At 46.4% G+C, this 26,211-nt stretch overlaps 1 protein-coding gene across 1 annotated transcript in view; it reads left to right on the forward strand.

Moving 5' to 3' along the window:
- Nucleotides 1–634: 634 nt before the first annotated feature.
- Nucleotides 635–26,211, forward strand: part of LOC133372828 (solute carrier family 2, facilitated glucose transporter member 5-like) — a 38,831-nt gene continuing 13,254 nt past the window's right edge. Inside the window, exons 1-4 of the mRNA XM_061601915.1 lie at nucleotides 635–685; nucleotides 2,415–2,513; nucleotides 19,968–20,125; nucleotides 20,516–20,640. Of these exons, the coding sequence (XP_061457899.1) occupies nucleotides 635–685; nucleotides 2,415–2,513; nucleotides 19,968–20,125; nucleotides 20,516–20,640 (433 nt within the window). The remainder of the gene's footprint in view (nucleotides 686–2,414; nucleotides 2,514–19,967; nucleotides 20,126–20,515; nucleotides 20,641–26,211) is intronic.

Below are 26,211 nucleotides of genomic sequence, written 5' to 3' on the forward strand. Positions count from 1 at the left end.
GGCTCATCTCATCCAATATCTGGTTCTCTCAATGGTGATCCAGATGCCTCAATGGGAAGCAGGACCTGAGTGCAACAGCAGCTCTTCCCAGTTGTGCTTCCCAGCAGCTTGGTCTTCAGAGGCAAACCGCCTCCGACTACGGAGGCAGAGCACAGCCATCATGGCTGGTAGCCATAGTTAAACTCTGGGATTTGCTACCACAAGGTGTAGTCATGGCCACCAACTTGGATGCTTTAGATTTGGGGGGCACATTTATGGAGGAGAAGGCTATCCCTGGTTACGATGGCTCCGGTGCTGAGGGCAAGTATGCCTTAGTGAAAATAAAACACAAAAATGCATCATATTAGGCCAAGTTGTTTTGCAAAAATGTATCTATTGGGCAAAATTACATTAAAATTTGCATTTTCAGAGGAGTTTGCACTAAAATGCTGATGAATTTCCATGAGGGCTTTAAGAAAGAATTGCAAACTAATGCGGAGAACTAATCTTCTGATTGGAAAAATAAGAAACTGAAACTGACAAGATTCCCCCAACCTTCTTTGCAAAGCTGTTAAGTTTTTAAGTAAGTTGAAAGGATTGAGAACTTCTTCCTCTTCCCCTCAGGAGCCAAATTTCCAATCCCTATCCAAGAACCATGGAAAGCACTTCAGAAGAGGGAACAAAGGCTCCAGAACCCCGCAAATGGGTAAGTGCAGAGTTTTTCCATCCTGCAAGATTTATGAAACAAACTGATGTTCATTCGTTTTCCAGGATGCAAACAGGGTCCAGAGGAGATCCAGTAATGTACTTATTTAGGAAATGGTATAGCTTGCTTAATCGAAAAACTCTAAGCTGTACAAGTGTTCATCTTTTACTGGGGGTGTAGATTTGTCCTTTTATAATATCACAAGATGAGCACTTTTGGTAAAGAATGCTGTCTGATCTTTCTGATGTTTTACAGTTTGCATTCTGTATGTTTTAATATTTGTAAGTTGCTTTGAGGCATTTTATGCGGTAAGCAATGAATTCTTTGAGGAGAGCCACACGCTCTAAATGGATGTTGTGGAGGCACAAAAGTTGTCAGAATAAGTTGCTCACTTTGGCTGCATACAAGTCTACTCAGAAGGAAACTCCATTGAGTTCAATGGGGCTTACTCCCAGCTAAGTGTGTATTGGATTGCTGCCCTGGAGCTCTCTTCTAGACCAGGCCAAGACAATGGGTGGTATACAATGCTAGTCCAAGCAGCACAGAAGTAGTGAAGTTAATAGATATGAATAATATCCATTTCTGTGGGCCTGCTCTGAGTAGGACTTAGCTGAATGCAACCCAATATCAGACCTGTCTTTATTATGTGCTTCAGTTTCTTTTCTTTACTTTACTCATACATTTGAATAAACTACTATTTTGCTTAACGTCTGTTGCCTATGCTCTGATAATCTCTAGGTTATGTTACGGCGATGTGTTATACGTGGGGCTGCCTTTGAAGATGGCTTGGAAACTGCATCTAGTGCAGAGTTCAGCAGCCAGACTGCTCATCGGGACAAGATGGTTTGAGCACATAACACCAATGCTGGCATGGCTGCACTGACTACCAACTAGTTTCTGGGCCAAATTCAAAGTGCTGGTTTTGACCTATAAAGCCTTATGCGGCTCAGGACCCCAGACCCCAAGGACCGCCCCTCCCCACATGAACCAACCCAGACCCTGCATTCCGCATCAGAGGCCCTTCTTTGTGTGCCCCCTCTGAGGGAGGTGCGGAGGCGGCAACACGAGAGCAGACCTCAGCGATGGCTCCCCATTTGTGGAATGCTCTCCCCAGGGAGACACACTTGGCACCCTCACTGTCTGTCTTTAGGTGCCAGTGGGGGAGAAAACAGGTTTATTCACCCAGGCCTTGGAGTGTAACTTTCTCTTTGTTTTTAGTCAGGTGGGGAGAAGTTGGATTTGGTTTTTATGTGGTTTAAGTCTTTTAGGATGTTTTTATTCTCGGTTTTATATTTGTTTTTAATGTTGTAAGTTGCTTTGAGTTTCCAGTTTGGAAAAAAGTGCCTTAATACTACTACTACTACTACCACTATATTTTAATATATTATATTATTAATATATTATATTATAATATCCACAGAAATTGATATTATTCATATCTATTAACTTCACTAGTTCTATGCTGCTTGGACTAGCATTGTATACCACCCATTGTCTTGGCCTGGTCTAGAAGAGAGCTCCAGGGCAGCAATCCAATACCCACTGTTAACTGGGAGTAAGCCCCATTGAACTCACTGTATTAGATTGCAGCCTAAGTGATCAACTTATAATAATAATAATAATTTATTATATACGATATTATTGTTATTGTTATTGTTATTATTATTAAAGTATGCATTCCTGTTTTGCCCTGTGCATTTAAGAGCCTGTGTGCCTCCCCTTTCCATAGGCAGTGACAAGGCAGCTTGTGCTGGTGACACTGGTTACTTCCTTCGGATCGTCTCTCCAGTATGGTTACAACCTCTGGGTGGCTAACCACCCTGCTACGGTAAGATTATCCCACCAGGACAGGGCAGGTTGACTTCTTCCAAGCGCCATAGTTCCCCCATCATAACTGCCTATCCTGATGGTGGAAGTTGCTTGGCAAGGCTGCTTCCAGACTGTATATATTTTGTGATAGGGATTCAAGTCCCTCTGCCATAGCTCTAGAACTGCTGAACCTCCAGTGAAGATTCAGGACAGACAAATGAAAGTCCTTCTTTACGCAGCGAGTTAAACTGTGGAATTTGCTCCCACAAGAGGCAATGATGGCCACCAATTTGGTTGGCTTTTAAAGAGGATTAGACAATTCATGGAGGAGAAGGCTGTCAATGGCTACTAGCCAGGAGGGCTGTGCTTTGCTTGGAGGTGGGAGGCATCATGCTTCTGAATCCCAGTTGCTGGAGACTGCAGGAGGGGAGAGTGCTCTTGCTTTCAGGTCCTGCTTGTGGGCTTCTCATAGAGGCTTCTGGTCGGCCACTGAGAAAACAAGGTGCTGGACTAGATGGGCCAGTGATCTGATCCAGCAGCTCAGCTCTTCTTACGCTTTTATGTTTAAGTGCATTCTGGACATTTGAACTTGCCCAATTCAAGAGCTCTGTCACCCTGTCCATCACAAATCCTCTTGTTTCTTAGAAGTCTTCAACTGTTTTTAGAAGCATTTTTTAAAAGCTGTTTTTTAGACACTTGTGTTGTTATTGATGCGCTTGCCACGTCCCTGCCATGATTCCGTCTGTATACTCTGATTCAGATCAAGAACGGCAGGCGCTGCTAGCGGAAGGGGGGATGAATGAGAGGGAGAGGAGCAAGGAGACCACAGAGAGGAACCCATTTGAGGGAGCCACACCCCTGCCAATGCCCCTGGCTTTGCTGTTCATTCATTCATTCATTCATTGTCTTATTTGTATACTGCTTTTTGCCCAAGGCCCTGAAAGGGGTGCACAGAATAATACGTAATATATCATTACAAAGTTGCAGTCAATACAAACTCAAAAGTGCAACACAATAGATCACAATGAAAGTATAAATTAACAAAAATATCATTCACACTGTATACATTCACAGTGTGCTCTCACCACAAACCCAACTGCCATCCACAAACCAAAGCTCACACAACAAGCTGCTCTCTGGAAGCAGCTGCCGTGTCAGGTCCTCATCAGAGGAAGATCAGGAGGCTCTGGCCTTTGACCCCCAACACTGGGTCAGGGTCCATCTAGGGGTTAGGAGCCAGTGAGTTCAGCCTCTGACATCGAGGCTGAATGGGACCCAAGCCCAAGGAAGAGGCATAAGAACATAAGAACATAAGAAGAGCCTGCTGGATCAGGCCAGTGGCCCATCTAGTCCAGCATCCTGTTCTCACAGTGGCCAACCAGGTGCCTGGGGGAAGCCCACAAGCAGGACCCGAGTGCAAGAACACTCTCCCCACCTGAGGCTTCCGGCAACTGGTTTTCAGAAGCATCCTGCCTCTGACTAGGGTGGCAGAGCACAGCCATCATGGCTAGTAGCTATTGATAGCCCTGTCCTCCATAAATTTGTCTAATCTTCTTTTAAAGCCATCCAAGCTGGTGGCCATTACTGCATCTTGTGGGAGCAAATTCCATAGTTTAACTATGCGCTGAGTAAAGAAGTACTTCCTTTTGTCTGTCCTGAATCTTCCAACATTCAGCTTCTTTGAATGTCCACGAGTTCTAGTATTATGAGAGAGGGAGCAAACCTTTTCTCTATCCACTTTCTCAATGCCATGCATAATTTTATACACTTCTGTCATGTCTCCTCTGACCCGCCTTTTCTCTAAACTAAAAAGCCCCAAATCCTGCAACCTTTCCTCGTAAGGGAGTCGCTCCATCCCCTTGATCATTCTGGTTGCCCTCTTCTGAACCTTTTCCAACTCTATAATATCCTTTTTGAGATGAGTCGACCAGAACTGTACACAGTATTCCAAATGCGGCCGCACCATAGATTTATACAATGGCATTATGATATTGGCTGTTTTATTTTCAATACCTTTCCTAATTATCCCGAGCATGGAATTTGCCTTTTTCACAGCTGCCGCACACTGGGTCGACATTTTCATCGTGCTGTCCACTACAACCCCGAGGTCTCTCTCCTGGTCGGTCACCGCCAGTTCAGACCCCATGAGCGTATATGTGAAATTAGGATTTTTTGCTCCAATATGCATGATTTTACACTTGTTTATACTGAATTGCATTTGCCATTTTTCTGCCCATTCACTCAGTTTGGAGAGGTCTTTTTGGAGCTCTTCGCAATCCCTTTTTGTTTTAACAACTCTGAACAATTTAGTGTCGTCAGCAAACTTGGCCACTTGACTGCTCACTCCTAATTCTAGGTCATTAATGAACAAGTTGAAAAGTACAGGTCCCAATACCGATCCTTGAGGGACTCCACTTTCTACAGCCCTCCATTGGGAGAACTGTCCATTTATTCCTACTCTCTGCTTTCTGCTTCTTAACCAATGCATGCATGGGTGATGCATGTCTTGGTTACATCCCGTTTAGACTATTGTAACGCACTCTACGTGGGGCTGCCTTTGAAGACTGTTCAGAAACTTAAATTGGTACAAAGAGCTGCAGCCAGAGTACTAACTGGAGCTGGTTACAGGGACCATACAACTCCCCTGTTACAACAGCTCCACTGGCTGCCAATTTGTTTCCGATCACAATTCAAAGTGCTGGTTTTGACCTACAAAGCCCTATATGGCTCAGGTCCAGACTATTTGACAGATCGTATCTCCCTACATGAACCAGCCCGGGACTTGAGATCTTTAGGTGAGGCCCTTCTTGTGCTCCCTACACCTTCGCAAGCATATTTGACACGGACACGAGATAGGGCCTTTTCAGTGGTCGCCCCTAGGTTATGGAACTTCCTCCCGAGTGAGGTACGATCAGCTCCCTCCTTGCCGTCTTTTCGTCGACAAGTAAAGACTGTTTTATTTCAGCGGGCATTTGGGACAGAGAACGACCAGGATTAATGTCTTATAGGCTTGGTGATCATATTATATGGTTTTATTATTTTAAATTGTTCGCTGTTTTAACCTATATTTTGTAGTTTTTAACTTTCCCTGATAGTTTAATTCTTTTTTAATAATATATTCTGTATGTTTTAACGATGTTGTTTTTAGTTGTAAGCCGCTCTGAATCCTATTGGAAAAGGGCGGGGTAAAAATAAAGTTTTATTATTTTTTATTATTATTATTATCCACAAGAGGACCTCTCCTCTTATTCCATGACTGCTAAGCTTCCTCAGAAGTCTTTGGTGAGGTACCTTGTCAAACGCTTTTTGAAAGTCTAAGTACACTATATCCACTGGATCACCTCTATCTATATGCTTGTTGACACTCTCAAAGAATTCTAATAGGTTACTGAGACAGGACTTTCCCTTGCAGAAGCCATGCTGGCTCTGCTTCAGCAAGGCTTGTTCTTCTATGTGCTTAGTTAATCTAGCTTTAATAATACTTTCTACCAGTTTGCCAGGGACAGAAGTTAAGCTAACTGGCCTGTAATTCCGGGATCCCCGCTGGATCCCTTTTTGAATATTGGCATGACATTTGCCAATTTCCAGTCCTCAGGCACGGAGGAGGACCCGAGGGACAAGTTACATATTTTAGTTAGCAGATCAGCAATTTCACATTTGAGTTCTTTGAAAACTCTCGGATGGATGTCATCCGGGCCCGGTGATTTGTCAGTTTTTATATTGTCCATTAAGCCTAGAACTTCCTCTCTCGTTACCACTATTTGTCTGAGTTCCTCAGAATCCCTTCCTGCAAATATTAGTTCAGGTTCAGGGATCTGCCCTATATCTTCCACTGTGAAGACAGATGCAAAGAATTCATTTCGCTTCTCTGCAATCTCCTTATCGTTCTTTAGTACACCTTTGACTCCCTTATCATCCAAGGGTCCAATCGCCTCCCTAGATGGTCTTCTGCTTTGAATGTATTTATAGAATTTTTTGTTGTTGGTTTTTATGTTCTTAGCAATGTGCTCCTCAAATTCTTTTTTAGCATCCCTTATTGTCTTCTTGCATTTCTTTTGCCAGAGTTTGTGTTCTTTTTTATTTTCTTCATTCGGACAAGACTTCCATTTTCTGAAGGAAGACTTTTTTGTTGGCTCATGTTTAAGCTGAGTCATTCCCCATGTTGGGAATGGGTTAAAAGCTATGCAATTAGTCAAGGACACACAGCTGCAACTGATCTAATCTACTGGCTATAAATTAGAAGCCTAGAGAGCCAGGCTGTGTGGGGGGATAGTAGGAGCATGTAATGTTGGTGAATGTATTTGTAATTGTTAACTGCACGTTGATAAAGATTTCTGTTACTGGCACGAAGCTGGACTGTGTCGGAGTTCTTCATTCCTGTTTGCCGCCTTACTGGAACTGTTTTGGCTGTAAACCTCTGTGTCCTGTGCAGCAAGCTAATTCTGCCTTGCCTGTGCAGACTAGAGCTCAACAAAGGGTTATGGGCCCAGTCATTGCAGCTGACACAACGATCCTGTGAGGTTGTGCAACAGGCAGAGAATTAGAAAGTGCAAAAGAACTGAATAGCCAAGAAGGGTGAAAAGGATGGCAGCGTTTGGAAGCGCGTCTTATCCCTTGGAGAGGCTGGGGAGCACCAACTACTCCTACTGGAAGGTAAAGACTGAAATGCTGCTGGTGAAGGAGGGCGTCTGGCACACTGTTGCAGAAGACCCCCCAGCAGCCCCACCGGCAGAGTGGATAAGAGCAGCAGAGAAAGCTAAAGCTCTGCTTATCCTAGCTCTGGAGAATGAACAGTTAATACATGTCAGTGGCTTAAACACAGCAAAGGAAGTTTGGAATGTTTTACGTGCTGTACATGTGAGAAAAACTGCAGGCTCTAAAGTTTTACTTGCTAAAAGACTGTACCAGACCCGTTACAAAGAGGGAGAGTCCATGCAGAGGCATTTACAGAACTTACAACGTTTGTTTGCCAACCTGCAAGAAATGGACATGCAGCATACACAGGAACAGATGGCATATATTACGCTGTCTACTCTAAATGATTCCTGGGAAGGAATGATAAGTGCATTAGAAAGTGTTCCGGACGCGGACCTCAGCATGACGTACATCACAAACAAACTACTTCAAGAAGCAGAACGCTGACAAGAGAAAAGTAAACAGAGCAACAAAGAAAACCCAGAGCGGAATGCGCAAGGACCGAAGGCCTATGGAGTGAAACGTTGCTACAGATGCGGCTCCACAACTCATCTACGCAGACAATGCCAGGCAGAGACGAAAAGAAGATTGCAACAAAGCGAGAAAGACCCGTTTAAAGTGCATGTCGTTGGCACTAAAGACAAGGACAATGAACTGCAAAGCACATCCTGGGCTGTAGACTCGGGAGCAAGTCATTTTCTAGTAAATAATGAAAAACAGTTTAAAATCCTGACCCCAACAAAGAACCAGAATGTTTATTTGGCGGATGGAAGCTGTCGCGAAGTAAAAGGGGTAGGAGTAATATATTTAAAATGTTTAAAAACGCTAGTTACAAATGTGCTTTATGTTCCCAGTATGGACAGAAATATTATGTCAGTAGCCAAGTTAAATGCTATGAATTATGTTGTTCACTTTGACAAAGGGAAATGCACAATAGCTAAAGGGAATAAGATTTGTGTGATAGGAAAGTTCAAAGAAGCCTTGTTCATAGTAAATGATGAAGCCCCACAATGTGTAAACACAGTAAGAAACAAACAAAAGCATGAAAAATGTATACATTTGTATCATAGAAGATTGGGACATGTAAGTTATGCTACTCTACTAAAAACAATGAATCATAGTGCAGACTTACAGTTTGAACCTTGTAAGCAGTATGAGGACTGTGATGTTTGCAGTGAATGGAAATCAACTGCAGCTCCCATACACAAAGAAAGGCTAATTAGCACGCAAAGGCCATTTCAGTTAATCCACATGGATCTGGCCGGTCCCTTTAAACAGTCAAAAGGAAATGCAAAATTTTATTTTGTGTTGGTCGAAGACTATTCAAGATACGCTTTTGTTTACCTATTGAATAACAAAGCACAAGCCGCTGGGAAGTTACAGCATTTTGTGGAATGGGTAGAGGCGAGATTCAAAACCAGGATAGCTACACTCAGGTCGGATAGAGGAGGGGAATTTCTCTCCTCAACTCTGCAAAAATATCTGTACAGAAAAGGAATAAAACACGAATTAACAGCTCCTTTTGCGCCACATCAGGACGGTGTTGCAGAGAGATATCATAGATTTTTACAGGACACTGAGAGCAATGTTAGCAGACTCCAAACTTACCAGGGATTTCTGGGGTGAATGTGCAATTTATGCTAATTTTCTGTTGGGTATATAAAAGTACTGTGGATTGTACACCTTATGAAAAGATGTTTAACAGAAAGCCTTATCTCAATCATGTAAAGAAATTTGGAGCAATATGTTGGGCACATATTCCCAAGCCTCAACGTAAAGGCAAACAAGGTCCAAGAGCGTTAAAGGGTTACTATCTCGGCTTTGAGGGAGCATATCACAGAGTCTGGTTAATGAAAGAAAAATGTTTACATGTGTGTAGAAGTGTTAAAACACAGGAGCAAGACTGGAAAGACAGTACACAACATGTAGAAATAAACATAGATAGCACACAAGATGAGCAACAGGAAATAAACGTTAAACCTGATCCCCAGGAAGAGAGGGGAGGGGGAATTGTAGAAATTGCAGAAACTGAAATTAAACAAGAGGCAGAGGAAAGAACAGATGAATGTCAGAATGTTGAAGAGATAGAACAAAACATAGCACAAACAGAAAGCCCAGAAGTACCAATAGTTGAACCTACACCCATACCAAGGAGATCAAAAAGAGCTAATCTGGGGCATCCTCCAGAGAGATTTAAAGTGACGACTGTAAAAGTAAAACAGGAACACAAAACACCAGCAAAGTGTCAGAATGGGGAAGATGACTGGACCGAGCAGGATTTTCAAGAATGGTTTGCAATGCTGGATGGGGGTAGAGATTGGCGAGATAAGTTACATAACATAAATGCTGACCAAGACATGTAATAAACTGACGTTAATGTTTAATGAATGAATAATTAAATGAATATCAAATATGAAAATGTAACTCAATTGGAACTGAGACTGTATGTATACAACTGTATTACATATGTGTTCTAAAACTAAATGTAAATGTAAAATGAAATGTAAAACAAAATTATGTAAAAATGTAAAACAAGAATTGCGGAGCAACAGCAACACCCAACATGTGGAATGAGGTGGGGGCTGTTGGCTCATGTTTAAGCTGAGTCATTCCCCATGTTGGGAATGGGTTAAAAGCTATGCAATTAGTCAAGGACACACAGCTGCAACTGATCTAATCTACTGGCTATAAATTAGAAGCCTAGAGAGCCAGGCTGTGTGGGGGGATAGTAGGAGCATGTAATGTTGGTGAATGTATTTGTAATTGTTAACTGCACGTTGATAAAGATTTCTGTTACTGGCACGAAGCTGGACTGTGTCGGAGTTCTTCATTCCTGTTTGCCGCCTTACTGGAACTGTTTTGGCTGTAAACCTCTGTGTCCTGTGCAGCAAGCTAATTCTGCCTTGCCTGGGCAGGACTAGAGCTCAACATTTTTGCCTCTAAGAGCTTCCTTGACTTTGCTCATTAACCATGCTGGCATCTTCTTGGCCCTGGCGGTACCTTTTCTGATCTGCGGTATGCACTCCAGTTGTCGGGACACAGGGTTGGGGTCCCGGGGATTTAGATCAATGGGATTCACAAGAACTGGAGAGAAGGGAGGGGGCCACTTCGCCCGAGTGGAGCGAAGACGAAGCAGAGGAAATTCCAGAGATAGAGTTACCTAGCAACGGGGACCTTGAAGGCTTTACAGTTGCAGAGTCTCCCCTGGAAGTTCCCACGCCTCCTCTGCTCCGAAGCTCAGAACAGACGGGGGAAGAGGGAGGGCTGCCCAAGACAGAAAAGCCGCAAGAAAGTTCAAAGCCTGCCCCCCCTTTCCCCCATACCGGAGTCGGAGACTTCAGAAGAGGAGGGGCCCATGCTTCCCCCGTCGCCGCGTACTCAAAGACAGTTGAAAAGACAAGAAAGGAGGGGGGGACGGAGGGTGGTGACTGAGGGTCCGGTAAGGAGGAGCGAAAGGCTCCGCGCCCGTTTGCCCCCTTCTTAAGAGACAGACGGGAAAGCAGTTCCTTGCTCTGTCAACTCTCTTTTACGTCGCAGAACCTGTAACTCTGTGTTGCTTCATGAGAAGGCGCAGTCTCTGTTTGGATATTACCTTAATAAAAACTGAATTGCTTTCAACCACTGGTCTGGTTCCTGAGTCTCATCCTGGGCCTGACAGCTTGACAGAGCCACCTAAATCACCCTCAACGCTCTCTCCACTTGACCGGGACAAGATGTCAAAGGGAGCGGCGGGGGGAACGAATCCCACTTCTGAGATGGAAGAAGTGAGACTTTTGAGGACTAATGTGGCTGAGTTGCAGACGGACGTTCAAACCTTGCTGGCAGCAGTCAAGGCGCTGAAAACGGATAATCAGGCCTTGAACACCACGATTGATTGGATGCGGGCAGCCCCTCCAGCCGCTGCGGTAAAGGTTCCCATTGGACTGCCCCCAAAGTATGCGGGACAGAGTGATCAGTTGGCAACCTTCGTGGCTCAATGTGAGTTATACTTGGATGTCAGGAATGCAGAATTTCCGGGTGATGGGGCTAAAGTGGCTTTCGTGATCAGCCTCCTGGAGGGAGAAGCTGCAAAATGGGTGACTCCGTATCTGGTGAGAAAGGATGCCCTCCTAGGAAGATACAGAGGATTTATACAAGAAATGACCGAGATGTTTCAAGACCCGCAAAGAGCTGAAACAGTAGCGCGGCAGCTAGGCGCTCTGAAACAAGCAAAAGGGACTGTTTCCGAATACACTAATGCTTTTAAACTTTTGTCCCAGGAAACTGGTTATAATAATGCAGCCTGGATGTTTATGTACCGGAGTGGACTAAATGCTGAAATCCTGGATGAGCTGGCCAGGACCACCACCCCCACTGACCTGCCAGGGCTAATCTGGCTGTGCCTGCAAATTGATCACCGGCTGGAAGGAAGGCGCCTGGAAAAGAAGCAGGAGGTCCCGAGATATTCAGCCTCGGCATCCCGCAGCAAGGCCCTTTCCACTTCAGGAACGACAGGTAATGCAACCGAGGGACAGGGAGGGGCTAGGCCAAGACTGTCAGAAGAAGAAAAAGAGAGACGACGTCGAGAACGCCTATGCTTCTATTGTTCTAAACCGGGTCATGTGGCCAGAGACTGTGGACTGAAAGGGGGGAAAGCAGAGCCGTCGGGAAACTAAAACACCCAGTTCACGTGCAGGCCGGTGGACTGGGGGCAGCGTTGTATAAAGGCCCTCCAATGATCCAACTTCCCTCTAAAGGAGTGTTGGTCCTACCTATTCGGATTACAACTTCCCAAGGAGTGGTGTTTAATTCTACTGCACTAATTGACAGTGGGGCCTCCACAAATTTTATTGATGCAAAGTTAGCCAAGGGTTACGGAATTTCTAGGTGGAAACTGGACGCTCCCCTATCTGTGGAGACCATCGATGGGAGACCCCTGAAGTCAGGAGGAGTGACACAAGCCACGGAAGAATTGAAACTTCAAATTCCTGGGCATGAAGAGTTCATTTCTTGTTTGTTCACCGCCCTGAGAGCTATTCTGCTAAGGGCGGTATATAAATTGAAATAATAAAAATAAAATAAATAATTTCGTTGTACGTGTCAGATCTCTCGAACTTTGAGGTGATTCTGGGAATGCCCTGGCTAGCCAAGCACGAACTCAAAATAAGTTGTAAAGAGGCGGTGGTGTGGTTCACCTCTCAGTATTGTCAGGAAAACTGTCAACCAGAAGGAATCAAGAACACCTTAGCGGGGGCGGTGCAAGAGATCGAGCAAGTGTTCCTCCCCTTGAAGTATAAGGAATTCAAAGATGTATTTGATGAAAAAGAGGCAGAGACTTTACCCCCCCCACCGCCCTTACGACTGTGCGATTGATCTCGTGCCAGGAGCCAGCATTCCATCGGGAAGAATTTACTCTCTCACAGAGACTGAGAGGGAGGCCCTGAAGGAATTTCTGGAAAAGAACCTGAAGCGAGGATTCATACGTCCCTCACAGTTCCCCGCTGGAGCGCCCCTGTTGTTTGTGAAGAAGAAGGGAGGGGAGCTCAGGCCTTGTAACGACTATCGTGCATTGAATCAGATCACCATCCCTAACAGTTACCCACTACCCCTGATTTCAGAGCTGCTAGACCAACTGCGCTCAGCAAAAATCTTCACGAAGCTAGACTTAAGAGGAGCATACAATCTGATCAGGATGAAGGAGGGACATGAATGGAAAACAGGATTTCTGACTTCTTACGGACAGTTTGAATATTTGGTCATGCCGTTTGGACTTTCGGGGAGCCCAGGCGTGTTCCAAAAGTTCATGAACGACGTGTTTAGAGACCTGTTGGACACGTATGTAATTTGTTACTTAGACGATATCCTGGTGTTCTCAACAAATCAAGAAGATCATGATCAGCATGTGAAAACTGTGTTGAGGAGACTGAGAGAGAATCATCTGTATGCTAAGCTAGAGAAATGTGGATTTGACCTCAAGTCTTTGGACTTCCTTGGGTACCGAATCTCAGCGGGGGGAGTGGAGATGGACCCAGGGAAAGTGAGTTGTATATTGGATTGGGGCCAACCTGTTACCAAAAAGGATGTACAACGTTTTCTTGGGTTTGCCAATTATTACAGAAAGTTTATCCTAGGGTTTTCCAAATTAACAGCTCCTCTGACTGACTGTTTAAGGGGAAAGAAGAAATTTCAATGGACAGAGAACGCTACAAATGCCTTTGAGGAGCTGAAAAGAAGATTCGCTACTGAGCCCATTCTGCGCTTTGCCGATCCAACCCGCCCTTTCGTCGTGGAAGCAGATGCTTCGGATTTTGCCATCGGGGGGGGGTCCTTCTTCAATTAGATCAAGAAGGGAAGGAGCTGCACCCCTGCGCGTACTTCTCTAGAAAGTTAAAGCCGGCAGAGAAAAACTATACAGTATGGGAGAAAGAGCTACTAGCCATCAAGGATTCTTTTGAGAACTGGAGACAATATTTGGAGGGGGCCTCGCATCAGATCGAAGTGCGCTCCGACCACAAGAACCTAGAAAGCCTACAAACAGCCAGAAAGCTGAACCAGAGACAGATAAGATGGTCCCAGTTCTTCACTAGGTTCAACTTCAAGATTACTTATCATGCCCAAGCCAAAAACCAGAGAGCAGATGCCTTATCCAGACAGCCACAATTCAAAGGAAGCGAGTCCGAGGACCAGCCTCAGTACGTGATCCCACCAGAGAAATTAACGTTGGGATCATGTCAGCCTTCATGGGAAGAAGAACTCAAAAGGGCCCAGCAGGAAGATGCAGGCATGCAACAATATATTCAGGAGGCGGGACAGGATCAAGACCCTGAAGTAAGTTTCCACTGGCGAGATGGTTATGGTTTAAAGCAGCCAGGTATGTGCCAGAAGGGGAATTAAGACTCAGAGTCCTATGTCAATGCCATGACTCCATCACTGCGGGGCACTTTGGTATTTACAAAACCATTCAGAACGTGGCCAAGGACTTTTGGTGGCCTAAAATGCATCGGGATATTGAAGACTACGTAAAATCCTGTTCTGTATGCGAGCAAAAACACAAACAGGAAAACCAGCAGGGCTGTTACAACTGCTACCTGTCCCAAACGAGCCCTGGAAGGACCTTTCCATGGATTTTATAACTGATCTACCAAAGTCACAAGGAATGACGGCCATCCTAGTAGTGGTAGATTTACTCACCAAAATGGCGCATTTTCTTCCTTGTTCAGGGGCCTTAGAGGCAAAAGAGACAGCCAAGTTATTCATCAAAGAAATCTACCGGTTGCATGGACTGCCAAACAGTATAGTCTCAGATCGAGGAACTCAGTTCACAGCTAAGTTTTGGAGAGCCATGCGGAAACAGCTGCAGACGGAGCTAAAACTCTCTTCAGCTCATCATCCCCAGACAGACGGTCAGACGGAATGCCTGAACGTTGTTTTGGAAAGATATTTACGTTGTTACGTGTCCTACCAACAGACTGACTGGGTGTCATATTTGCATTTTGCAGAGTTTGCCTATAACAACTCCTTACACTCCAGCACTAAGCAAACCCCATTTTTCGCTAATTATGGATTTCATCCTAAAGCCTTCCCAAGCAGCTCAGAAGGGGTGTTGGTGCCCACTGCAGGAGACTTTTTGAAGGAATTACAGGCTGCGCAACAGACGTTGAAACAGCAGCTAAACGAAGCCAAGAGGGAGTACAAGAGAGTTGCTGATCTGCACAGGAGGGCCCCCCCCCTCCAACCAGGAGACCAGGTATGGCTGTCCACCCGTTTCCTTCAGATGCCAGGCAAATGTAGGAAATTGCAAGACAAGAGGGTGGGGCCTTTTGAAATAGAGGCTCAAATTAATCCCGTGGCGTACCGACTGAAGTTACCAGACACGTTTAAATGCACCCTGTGTTTCATCGATCTCTGCTAACGAAAGCAGCCTCTCCCAGTGATTTACGGCCAGAGGAGCTTCCAGGGGCTCCACTCCTTGTAAATGAGCAGACTGAGTTTGAAGTTGAGGAAATCCTGGACTCCAGAATAAGGTGCAACAAATTGCAGTATTTGATTCACTGGAAGGGTTATGGACCAGCAGATAGATCTTGGGAAGCTGAAACTGATGTGCATGCTCCAGATTTGGTAAAACTTTTTCACCAACGTTTTCCCCATCGCCCCAAGCCAGTCGGGGGGGGGAGCACAGCCTGGGAGAGGGGATGATGTCGGGACGCAGGGTTGGGGTCCCGGGGATTTAGATCAATGGGATTCACAAGAACTGGAGAGAAGGGAGGGGGCCACTTCGCCTGAGTGGAGCGAAGACGAAGCAGAGGAAATTCCAGAGATAGAGTTACCTAGCAACGGGGACCTTGAAGACTTTACAGTTGCAGAGTCTCCCCTGGAAGTTCCCACGCCTCCTCTGCTCCGAAGCTCAGAACAGACGGGGGAAGAGGGAGGGCTGCCCAAGACAGAAAAGCCGCAAGAAAGTTCAAAGCCTGCCCCCCCTTTCCCCCATACCGGAGTCGGAGACTTCAGAAGAGGAGGGGCCCTTGCTTCCCCCGTCGCCGCGTACTCAAAGACAGTTGAAAAGACAAGAAAGGAGGGGGGGACGGAGGGTGGTGACTGAGGGTCCGGTAAGGAGGAGCGAAAGGCTCCGCGCCCGTTTGCCCCCTTCTTAAGAGACAGACGGGAAAGCAGTTCCTTGCTCTGTCAACTCTCTTTTACGTCGCAGGACCTGTAACTCTGTGTTGCTTCATGAGAAGGCGCAGTCTCTGTTTGGATATTACCTTAATAAAAACTGAATTGCTTTCAACCACTGGTCTGGTTCCTGAGTCTCATCCTGGGCCTGAGCTTCTAATATAATGAATGAATACTGTTTATTACGGTCAAAGACCAATACAAGAGGAAAACGTACAAAAGTAAAAGACACTAGACTGGAAAATAGACTAATTCAAACATATGGCATAATTCATACAGTAAAATTCATTTAAAAGATTTAAAACAAGTAAAGCTAAAACATTAAAAAATTGCAAGTTAATTATATCTCTAGTTTATCATTTGTTTTCTACAGACAATGGCCGCCACACAATATTTTGCTACTTTCTTAGTAACATCAGGTTGTTTATCAGCTTCTAATATAGTGTTTTTAAACAACTTCCAAGCATTTTTTAGTGATGTGACCCTCTGGACTTTGTTTTTCAGCTTTCTTTTTACCAATCCCCTCATTTTTGTGAAGTTTCCTCTTTTGAAGTCAAATGTGACCGTGTTGGATTTTCTTGGCAATTGGCCATTTACATGTATGTTTAATTTAATAGCACTATGGTCACTGCTCCCAGTTGGTTCAACGACACGTACATCTTGCACCAGGTCCCGGTCCCCACTGAGGATTAAGTCCAGGGTTGCCATCCCTCTGGTCGGTTCCATGACCAATATCTAGAAATTTTGCTTTTTTGTCATGACTGGAACACATATGCGGCCAGTCTATGTCCAGGTAGTTGAAGTCACCCATTACTACCACATTTCCTAGTTTGGATGCTTCCTCAATTTCATATCTCATCTCAAGGTCTCCCTGAGCATTTTGATCAGGGGGACGATAGATCGTTCCCAGTATTAAATCCCTCCTGGGGCATGGTATCACCACCCACAACGATTCTGTGGAGGAGTCCACCTCTTTGGGGGTTTCGAGCTTGCTGGATTCAATGCCTTCTTTCACGTATAGAGCGACTCCGCCACCAATACGTCCTTCCCTGTCCTTCCGATATAGTGTATATCCAGGGATAACCGTATCCCACTGGTTTTCTCGATTCTACCAGGTCTCCGTTATGCTCACTATATCAATGCTCTTCTCTAAGACCAAGCACTCCAGTTCTCCCATCTTGGTTCGGAGGCTCCTAGCATTAGCGTACAGGCACTTGTAAGCAGTGTCTCTCTTCAAGTGTCTTTGGCACTTGTGGTTTGGCCTGTGGTAATTTTGCCCTTCTGAATTTATATCCTGTGCCCCTGCTCTCACAATGCCTACTTCTAGGCCTACCCCTTTTAAAATGTAATCATTTCTTTGGTCTTTATCCCAGGGGGGAGGTTTATTCCGAACCGGACCTTCCTCAGCTTCTGTTGGGTTTCCCCCCTCAGTCAGTTTAAAAGCTGCTCTGCCACCTTTTTAATTTTAAGTGCCAGCAGTCTGGTTCCATTCTGGTTCAAGTGGAGCCCGTCCCTTTTGTACAGGCCTGGCTTGTCCCAAAATGTTCCCCAGTGCCTAACAAATCCAAACCCTTCCATCTGACACCATCATCTCATCCACGCATTGAGACTGCAAAGCTGTGCCTGTCTGGCTGGTCCTGCGCGTGGAACCGGTAGCATTTCAGAGAAAGCCACCTTGGAGGTCCTGGCTTTCAGCATCCTACCTAGCAACCTAAATTTTGCTTCCAGGACCTCACGGCTGCATTTCCCCATGTCATTGGTGCCAACATGCACCACGACTACTGACTCCTTCCCAGCACTGGCTACCAAACTATCTTAACAACGGGCAATATCCGCAACCTTCGCAACAGGCAGGCAAATCACCTTGCAGTCTGCACGCCCATCACACACCCCACTGTCTATGTACCTAATGATCGAATCGCCCACTACAAGGATCCCTCCACCCCCCGGAGATATATCCTTGGCACGAGAGGATAGCTGCTCATCCCCCAAGGAATGGGTCCCTTCTAAGGGATCATTTCCCTCTTCCTCAGCTGAATGCTCTCCTTCCCCGAAACCATTGTTCTCCATGATAGAAGAGCTATCATCCTTGGAGTGGGACACAGCTATAACGTCCCTGAAGGCCTCCTCCACACACCTCTCTGCCTCTCTCAGCTTTTCCAAGCCAGCCACCTTGGCCTCAAGGAAATGAAGTCATTCCCGGAGAGCCAGGAGCTCATTGCACCGAGAGCACACCCATGACTTCTGTCTAACAGGCAGATAGTCGTACATGCTGCAGGCAGTGCAAAACACTGGAAAGCCCCCACACCCCTGCTGGCTTCTTACCTGCGTAGTTTTGTTTAAGGTTTATTATGTTAATGGGTTGGAAACTGCAGTTTAGTTGAGGTCAGGGAACAGACGGGCAGAGTGGGGGGCCCTGGCCTCCTCGCCCTGCTGCCGAACTAGCTCTGCTGCTTAACTCGCCTTGACGTTTTGTCAGTTGGGGCCTTGACGATTCGTCAGCTGGGGCTCCCTCTAGCTCGTGGAGCAGCATCTCCTCATACACCACATGGAGACCTGGCCCCTTTAGAGAAGTGCCCGATTGCAGGCAGGTTCTCCTCGGGAGTAAAGGTCTGGCTGAAGCCAATGGGAGTCAGCTGAGGTTGGGGGTGTGGTTCTAGCAGCTCAAGGTCAAAAACCTCAGTGCTAGGCTGGCAGAGCTGCTGGAACAATGTCTATGCACCCATCGAGTTTGCTATCTCCTGTTGACGCCAGACCTGATCATGGATGGTCCTGCCTCTCAGCTTCTCTGCTTGCCCACGGATTGCTTGGACCCTGATCTTTGGACTGCTGTGACCTAATCTCTTGCCTGTAGGCTCTGCTTATTTGGACTCTGGCTTTGGACTGGCCCTGGAGGCTGCCTTGGTGTTGTTTAATGTTGGTGCTATTGCTGAGAAGTCTTTCACTTCCTCAGGAGTCTAGCGAGAACAGGGCATCCTGCTGTGGCGAAGCTCGTGCAGTTGCTTTCCAGGGCGGGGCTGACTGTCTCAACCTTGTGGCTCCTTGTCAGGACCCCTCCCATGGTCACCACCTGTCACGATCACACCTCAGCATCCTGGTCTCTTAACGGTTCTCTCACCGGCCCTAGCACAGATCTCTCAAGATCCCACTGCTAGGCAGCACCACCAGACACTCCCTGTAAACAATATTGCCTTGAGACTGTGCCTTAGTCTCCTGCTGGCTTATTGCTACATTGTGTCTGGGTGCACTTACAGGCCACAACCCCCCTGTATCTTTGTGCCTATAAAGAATACAGCCCTGGGTTGTTTTGGATACCTGATGATGTTACAGTATCTCTTCACCGCTGCCACCATTGATACTGTTTCCCAACCTTGGTATATGCCCTGCCCACCCTCCTGTGAAACCCCGGGGAAGGATCAGGTGTTTTGGTAAATCAAGAACTATTTATTTATTTACACACGGAATAACAAGATTACTTAAAGGTTCAGTCAACAAGCATGCGGTTTCATAATATGTGTTACTCTTTATATTTCTTAGTCATAAATAACCTGCCTCACTACCTGCCTAAATCCAATCCACCCAACAACCCTCTCCAAAAAACCCTCTCAGCAGAACTCCAACCAACCAAGCCCTCACAACTGTCATCTTCTCATTTGTACCTTCAGACACTCAGACGCTCAGTCAATCATCATACAACATTCTTCAACATTCCAACCCATGTACTCCCCCTCTCACTCAGTCTACTTACCACATATACTCTAATAAACCCGCACTTACCATATTTACAGTATTATATGTACAGGGGCATCACACTCCACAACAGGCTGCAGTTCTCCAGGGACAGGAATCAAGTGAGTCCCAGGAGCCTATGGAGGAGAGGGGCTGACAGAGTCTGCAGAAGCCCCTTCCCCGCCCGGACAGGGAGTCTCACAAGGAGCTGGCCATCCTGCTCCCCAGCTCCTGGTGAACCAACCAGGCCATAATGTGAGAATACAGAGGTGCTCGCTAGGGGAAGGCCAGGAAGGATTGTCGCTGGAGCACCTTGCCAAGCTTACACTCGGTTGCAAACTTCATTCTGCCGCCATCTAATGCGGAATGCTTCTCATGCCGATTATTTGTTCCCCCCCAGCTCGTCCAAGTCTTTCACAACAGCACCCTTCAAAAGAAGAAGATCACCATTGAAGCGAGCTTACTCACCCTCCTCTACAGTCTAACCAATTCAACCTTCTCGCTCGGAGGCCTAATTGGATCTCTGTTGGTCAGTCCCATGGTGGATAGATGCGGCAGGTATGTCCGTGGGGGAGCTACCCATCCTGGGACAGAATAGGTGCTACGGCAGCAGGTGAGGAACCGTTTTGGCTCCAGCGTGGCCCTACGGTTGCAGGACAGACTTGTTTGATGCTACTCTGGTCATTAGTGGATCATAGCCGTGATGATTATGCTCTGCAGCCACGGTCAGAGGCAGTATGCAGGGCCTGAAAACTGTTTGCTGGGAACCGTAGGCGGGAAAGAGTGCTTGTGCTCAGTCCTTCCTTGGGGGGCTTACCATAGGGGCATCTGGTTGGCCACTGTGAGAACAGGATGCTGGATGAGATTGGCCACTGGCCTGATCCAGCAGGCTTTTCCTGTGTATTGCAATGCCATATCTATGCTACTTCTTTTTCACTCTCTTTTCAGGAAAGGTGCCTTGGTACTGAATAACATTTATTCCATCTTCGCATCTCTCATCCTGGGTTGTTCTGCTGTGGTCCGTGCCTATGAATACGCCATATTTTCACGCTTGGTCATCGGAGTAAGCTCAGGTTAGAGAGGGTCCTGGGTGTCACGGTTTAATTCTTTAAGTGGGAATTTGCCAGGGCTGAGATCAGCCTTGAATTTATGCCCGTTGGCCTCGAGGCTTTGCCTCATAATTCCTAATGTTTATGGCTGTTTAATTGGCGAACCGCACCCCAAAATTGTAATAAATGCGAATTTCAAAGGATGGCTGTGTTTCGGTTCTGATATTGTTTCGGAAATTGCAAATTTGATAAATTCTGCTTGAAATGTGAGTTGAATTGAAATTCTCACCCATCCCTAACCCCACCCTGCCCCGCTGTGACCCCAGATGACTACATCTTTCTTGTTGTCAATGATATGAAAAGCCACTGAAAGGATGAAGCAGTAGGAGCAGAGATGAATTCCTCTACTGCTGCTCCTGATACAGGTCATCCATCAGGGCAACCAAGGCTGATTTGGGTACAGACAGAGCTTGGAAAAGTTACTTTTTTGAACTACAACTCCCATCAGCCCAATCCAGTGGCCATGCTGGCTGGGGCTGATGGGAATTGTAGTTCAAAAAAGTAACTTTTCCAAGCTCTGGTACAGAACCATGCCTGAATCCAGAGTGGAATGAGTCCAGGTTGTCCGGACCTTCCAGGCGCTCCTGCAACTGCTCCGGAGGGTCTACTAGGGTGTGCTTTTTCAGGAGTGGATGCACTACTGCTTGTTTTAAAGGCAGCAGGCACCCATCCGTCGCAGAGAGACGCGCTCACCACATCCTGGACCCACTCAGCCAGCCCCACCCCAGTCTGGACTGGCTTTCACCAGCCAGGATGGACAGTGAAAATAACATATAAAAATGCATCATATCAGGAGAAATGAACCGAAATGGAAAGAAATTGTCAGAACTTTCCATCCCGACTCCTATGTCCTGTCAGTCCTCTTGTCCTTAAACAGATGGGAAGCACAACATTATATGGTACTGTGCAGTCGTGTAGTGGCAGGGTCCCTTCATGATGGTCATAGCCATGTGTCCCCCCCCCTTTTTGTCACTAGGTTGAGAATTTTTTCGGAAATTGCAAATTTGATAAATTCTGCTTGAAATGCGAAATGAATTGAAATTCTCATCCATCCCTATTTAGGGCTGTGAAGCTCAAAAACAGCAGTTGGAAAATGCATGAAAGGAATACACTGGGTTTTATCCAATACTGGTCCTACTCAGTGTAGACCCATTGCAATTAAGACATGGCTAGCTTAGGCCCATTACGTTCAGTGGGTCTGGTCTGCATAACACTTAGTTGGAATCTAACTACTGAAAAAGAGACTCTTGTGTGTAGGAGTGAGATTAATACTATATTACCTTTTCTTGTAGCATTTTCCCAGTTCCAAGAGTGCTATGTATTTTGCCCTATTTTACATGTATTGTGTCATTTGTAAGCTGCCAGAGACCGATATGATTGGGCAGCCTTAGATAAACATGGTAAGTAAATAAATAAGTAAATAAAAATCCAGCGACTCGTTTTCACGACAAGCGCTGTTCCTTGAAGACGTACAAGCCTTGGATTGGGCAAGTCTCCAGGGGATGGAAATCCCCAGATTAAGGAGAAGCAGCCACTGAGGACAGTACTCCTGTGGGACCTGTGATTTGTGTGGTGGTAGAACTGGGCATCAGACCATGCCAGTGGTATCGAATGCCTTGTCTCTGTACAGTTTAACCCAACGGGACCCTCCTGCAGCCTCCCTAGCAATAAGGGGTGCTCTGTCCTGACCACTAGGGGGAGCCCACAGGGCACGATGGTTGCCTGAGGTTGGCCAGGGGGGTGACTGCAGAGTCCTGCAGCATGACTGAGGATAGTTCCAAGCAGACAATTTGTCCCAATAAGGCCTGGAGTCAAGCCGAGGCCATCTATAACGGGGAGCCAGCTTAGTGCCCACCAGACGTTGTTGGACTACAAGTCCCATCATCCACTGGCCATGCTTGCTAGGCTATAGTCAGTGGAGGCTAATCCATTAGTGCAAGTGGGGCACTGCCCCACCAAGATCAGCCTACCCTCAACCTGCCTGCCTTACTTATATCCCGTCTGGAGGGGCGGGGGGTGACAGCACCTGTCGGCTTCCTCTTCCTGAGTCTCAGTGTTGCCCTTGTGGAACTCAGCAGGGAGGAGGATGGGGAGAAAACTGGAATTAGCTGGCTCTGCCTGTCATTGGCTCTGGCTCCACCTACTCTGTGGGCAGCCTGCCTTCCGCCCTACCGGTCCCAATAGGCACCACTAGCTGCAGTCCAGCAACTTCTGCAGGGCGACACTGGCTGTGTCCGCTGTCGGAAGGCGCTGTTGGCTTGTGTGCGTTGTTGTGTGAAACAGCATACATTACGTTGGAGTTAAGTTGAGCAAGAAACATCCTCAGAGCATGTTAAGAGTCTTTATTAAGACATTAGGGCCAACAGGCTTAAGAGTAAATACATGTAGAGATTCTTCTCACCCCCCTTCTGGTACATCTCTCTCCATAGATAAACACAAAACACAGCCTCTCAGCTCAGAGGCATAATTCAGAAGAGCAACAACTCACATAGACTCTGTTACAACTTTCCCAGCTGTTATCAGATGGCTACCATAGCAACGGCCTTCACTGTCCGTTCCCAGACTGGCAAAGCCATAACTCACCCCTTAACCACAGTTACGTCTTCAAACTTGCAGACTTCATGGAAAACTACTAGAGACAGTAATGCCCACTGGTCACCAGCCCAACAGGCGCCACATTGGCTGTCCCTGACTTATATCCCACTTGGGCGAGACCACCCCTTCCAGGCTTCGCCCCCTTCCTGAGAGCCTTAAAGGGGTAGGGGGTAGCCCTCTGGAATTACACATGCCATCCCCTCTCGCTCGACTCCTGCCTCCTGTGCTGCCTGTGCTGGTGAGCAGGCACTGGGTAGTGTAGGAGTGTTGGCTCCTAGGGCAGAGGGGAGGAAAACCAACAATTGGTGGAGTCAGAGCCAAGGGCAGGCAGAGCAGCCTCCTGATTGGTTGTGCAAGTACAAAAGAAGGCAAGCAGATGGGGGCTGCCTGCGGTTGGTAGGGCAGCATCCCGCTTGTCCTAGGGGGCCAGCCTCCACTGGCAGGATGAGGCTTCTGATGTTAAAGGCGGCCAGTATCGCAGGGGTGCTGCCTTTGGAATGTTGATGCGTGTGCGTTGTTGCGTGAAACAGCATACATTACGTTGGAGTTAAGTTGAGCAAGAAACTTCTTCAGAGCATTAGAGCATGTTTATTAAGACATTATGGCCAAAGGCTTAAGAGTAAATACATGTAGAGTTTCTTCAGTCACCCCCCTTCTGGTACATCTCTCTCCAAAGGTAAATACAGAAGAGAACCTCTCAGTTCAGAGGCAATACACAGAAGACCAGCCTCACAGTTCAGAGGCAATATTCAGAAGACACAACTTACAGACTCTGTTAGAACTTTCCCAGTTGCTATCTCACGTTACCATGACAACCACTGGCCTTGGATGTCTGCTCACTCTCAGGCCAAGAGATAACAGTTACTTCTCCAAACTTGCAGGCTTTATGGAAAACAACTAGAGACAGTAATGCCCATGGGTCACAGCCCAACATACCCCCCTTTTTTTCCCATTAAGACTGCAAATACTTTCCATTGCATCTATAACTTTTCCATTTCAGCAATAAATTTCTACAATACAAAGGTATACATTTCAATACATTGCATCATACAGATCCATATTACATCTCAGTACATTACAGTACATTCCAGAACATCTCTGTACATTTAGCTAGAACTTTATTCAATCAGACTTTGGCTCATTCCAAGCCTTGTCACCAGTTTGCCAAATTTCTCCTCACACAAAGGTTTGGTCGTTATGTCAGCCACCATGTTTTGTTTCTTGCTGCTCCAGTCAATGCATGACCCGTGCCACATCACAACTATGCCAGAGGTTGACTTACGACTGCTCAGTTCCCCTGCATGATCTGCATCCACAAAACATTCAAGACCTCCTGTCTTTGCTCCTGACAAAACCAGACTCTTTGTCTTTGTGCCTTTCAGATTTATGTCAAGATCTGGCTTAAATGTTTGCGCTTGTGTTTCTGGACACCAAGCTCTGAAATATGCATTCTCTTGTGCTCTAGGTGCACGTTTGCCACGTCTCTTACCCTGTGGCTTGTAAACTCGGCTGCGATGCACTCTTTCAGGCATCAGCCTGACTGCATTACATGAATACTGTGGCTGTGTGCTTTTTACAGCTGTCTTCTTACAGCTCTGACCGTCATTCTCTTTCCGCCCCATTAAACTCAAGGCATCAGCACACTTCACACCCATGGTCATTCTAAACTGCCCTTGTGTCATAAAACCCTGACAGACAAGTTTGCCTTTTCTTTGCATAAAACATTTTTCTCTATCAAATGTTACACAATACCCAGAAGCCACCAGTTTTTGAACTGATAAAATATTATGAGCCAATTCTGGAACAAACAAACATTCTGACATTATCCCAAGTTTATTAAATCTCACCAGTCCTCGGGCTTCCACATTCTTGTGTGATCCATCCGCAAGTAAAACAAAGTCCTGCTCATCTGTAGACGTGTAAAACAAACTCCTGTCTTTGATTAATATATGGCTTGCACCGGTGTCAACAAGCCAGTCAATAGGTGCTAAAGTTTGTGGCTTCTGTTTACAAACAAAGTTCACACTTCCCTGCTTCAAGCCTCCATCCCTGGAGTTGCGCTTGACTACACAGTCTTTTCGGAGATGCCCACGAGCCCCACAGGCAAAACAAGACTTCAGCCGTTGCTGCTTGTAATCCTGTTTGCTTTCGACAGCCTCCTTCGGCACGGCACTTTTCGCCTCCTTGCTTCTGACAGCTTCCATCAGCTCGGCTCTCTGCGCCTTCTGCCTCCGCTGCCATTCCTGGGACAAATCCTGCAACGCGTCCCACATCTGTTTAGCCGACGGCACATCTCTCACACACATCAGTTGAGAATCCGATAGAGCCAAGATTATAAACGCCTGCGCCCTCTGGTCTCGACGCTTCCAGGCCGCGGTCAATACCGCCGGGGGTGGTTCATCTATAATGTCCCATAAATCCTCTGTTATCAGCAAAGCCCGCATCCTCGGCTTCCAGCTGCCATAATTCTTTTCCGTCAATCTTTCCATTGGCAAGCCTCCCCCAGACAGGTTTACAGCCATGTTGCTCACCTCTGCCTGGTACAATCAATCAAGCTGCCCTCTGGAACTCCATCTGCCGTTCAGACCAGCAACTTACTCCTGTGTAATGCGCTGTGGATCTGGGCCCATAACCCCCTGTTGATGCGTGTGCGTTGTTGCATGAAACAGCATACATTACGTTGGAGTTAAGTTGAGCAAGAAACTTCTTCAGAGCATTAGAGCATGTTAAGAGTCTTTATTAAGACTTTATGGCCAAAGGCTTAAGAGTAAATACATGTAGAGTTTCTTCAGTCACCCCCCTTCTGGTACATCTCTCTCCAAAGGTAAATACAGAAGAGAACCTCTCAGTTCAGAGGCAATACACAGAAGACCAGCCTCACAGTTCAGAGGCAATATTCAGAAGACACAACTTACAGACTCTGTTAGAACTTTCCCAGTT

This window comes from Rhineura floridana, chromosome 18, assembly GCF_030035675.1.
Source record: "Rhineura floridana isolate rRhiFlo1 chromosome 18, rRhiFlo1.hap2, whole genome shotgun sequence".
NCBI classification, from domain to species: domain Eukaryota; kingdom Metazoa; phylum Chordata; class Lepidosauria; order Squamata; family Rhineuridae; genus Rhineura; species Rhineura floridana.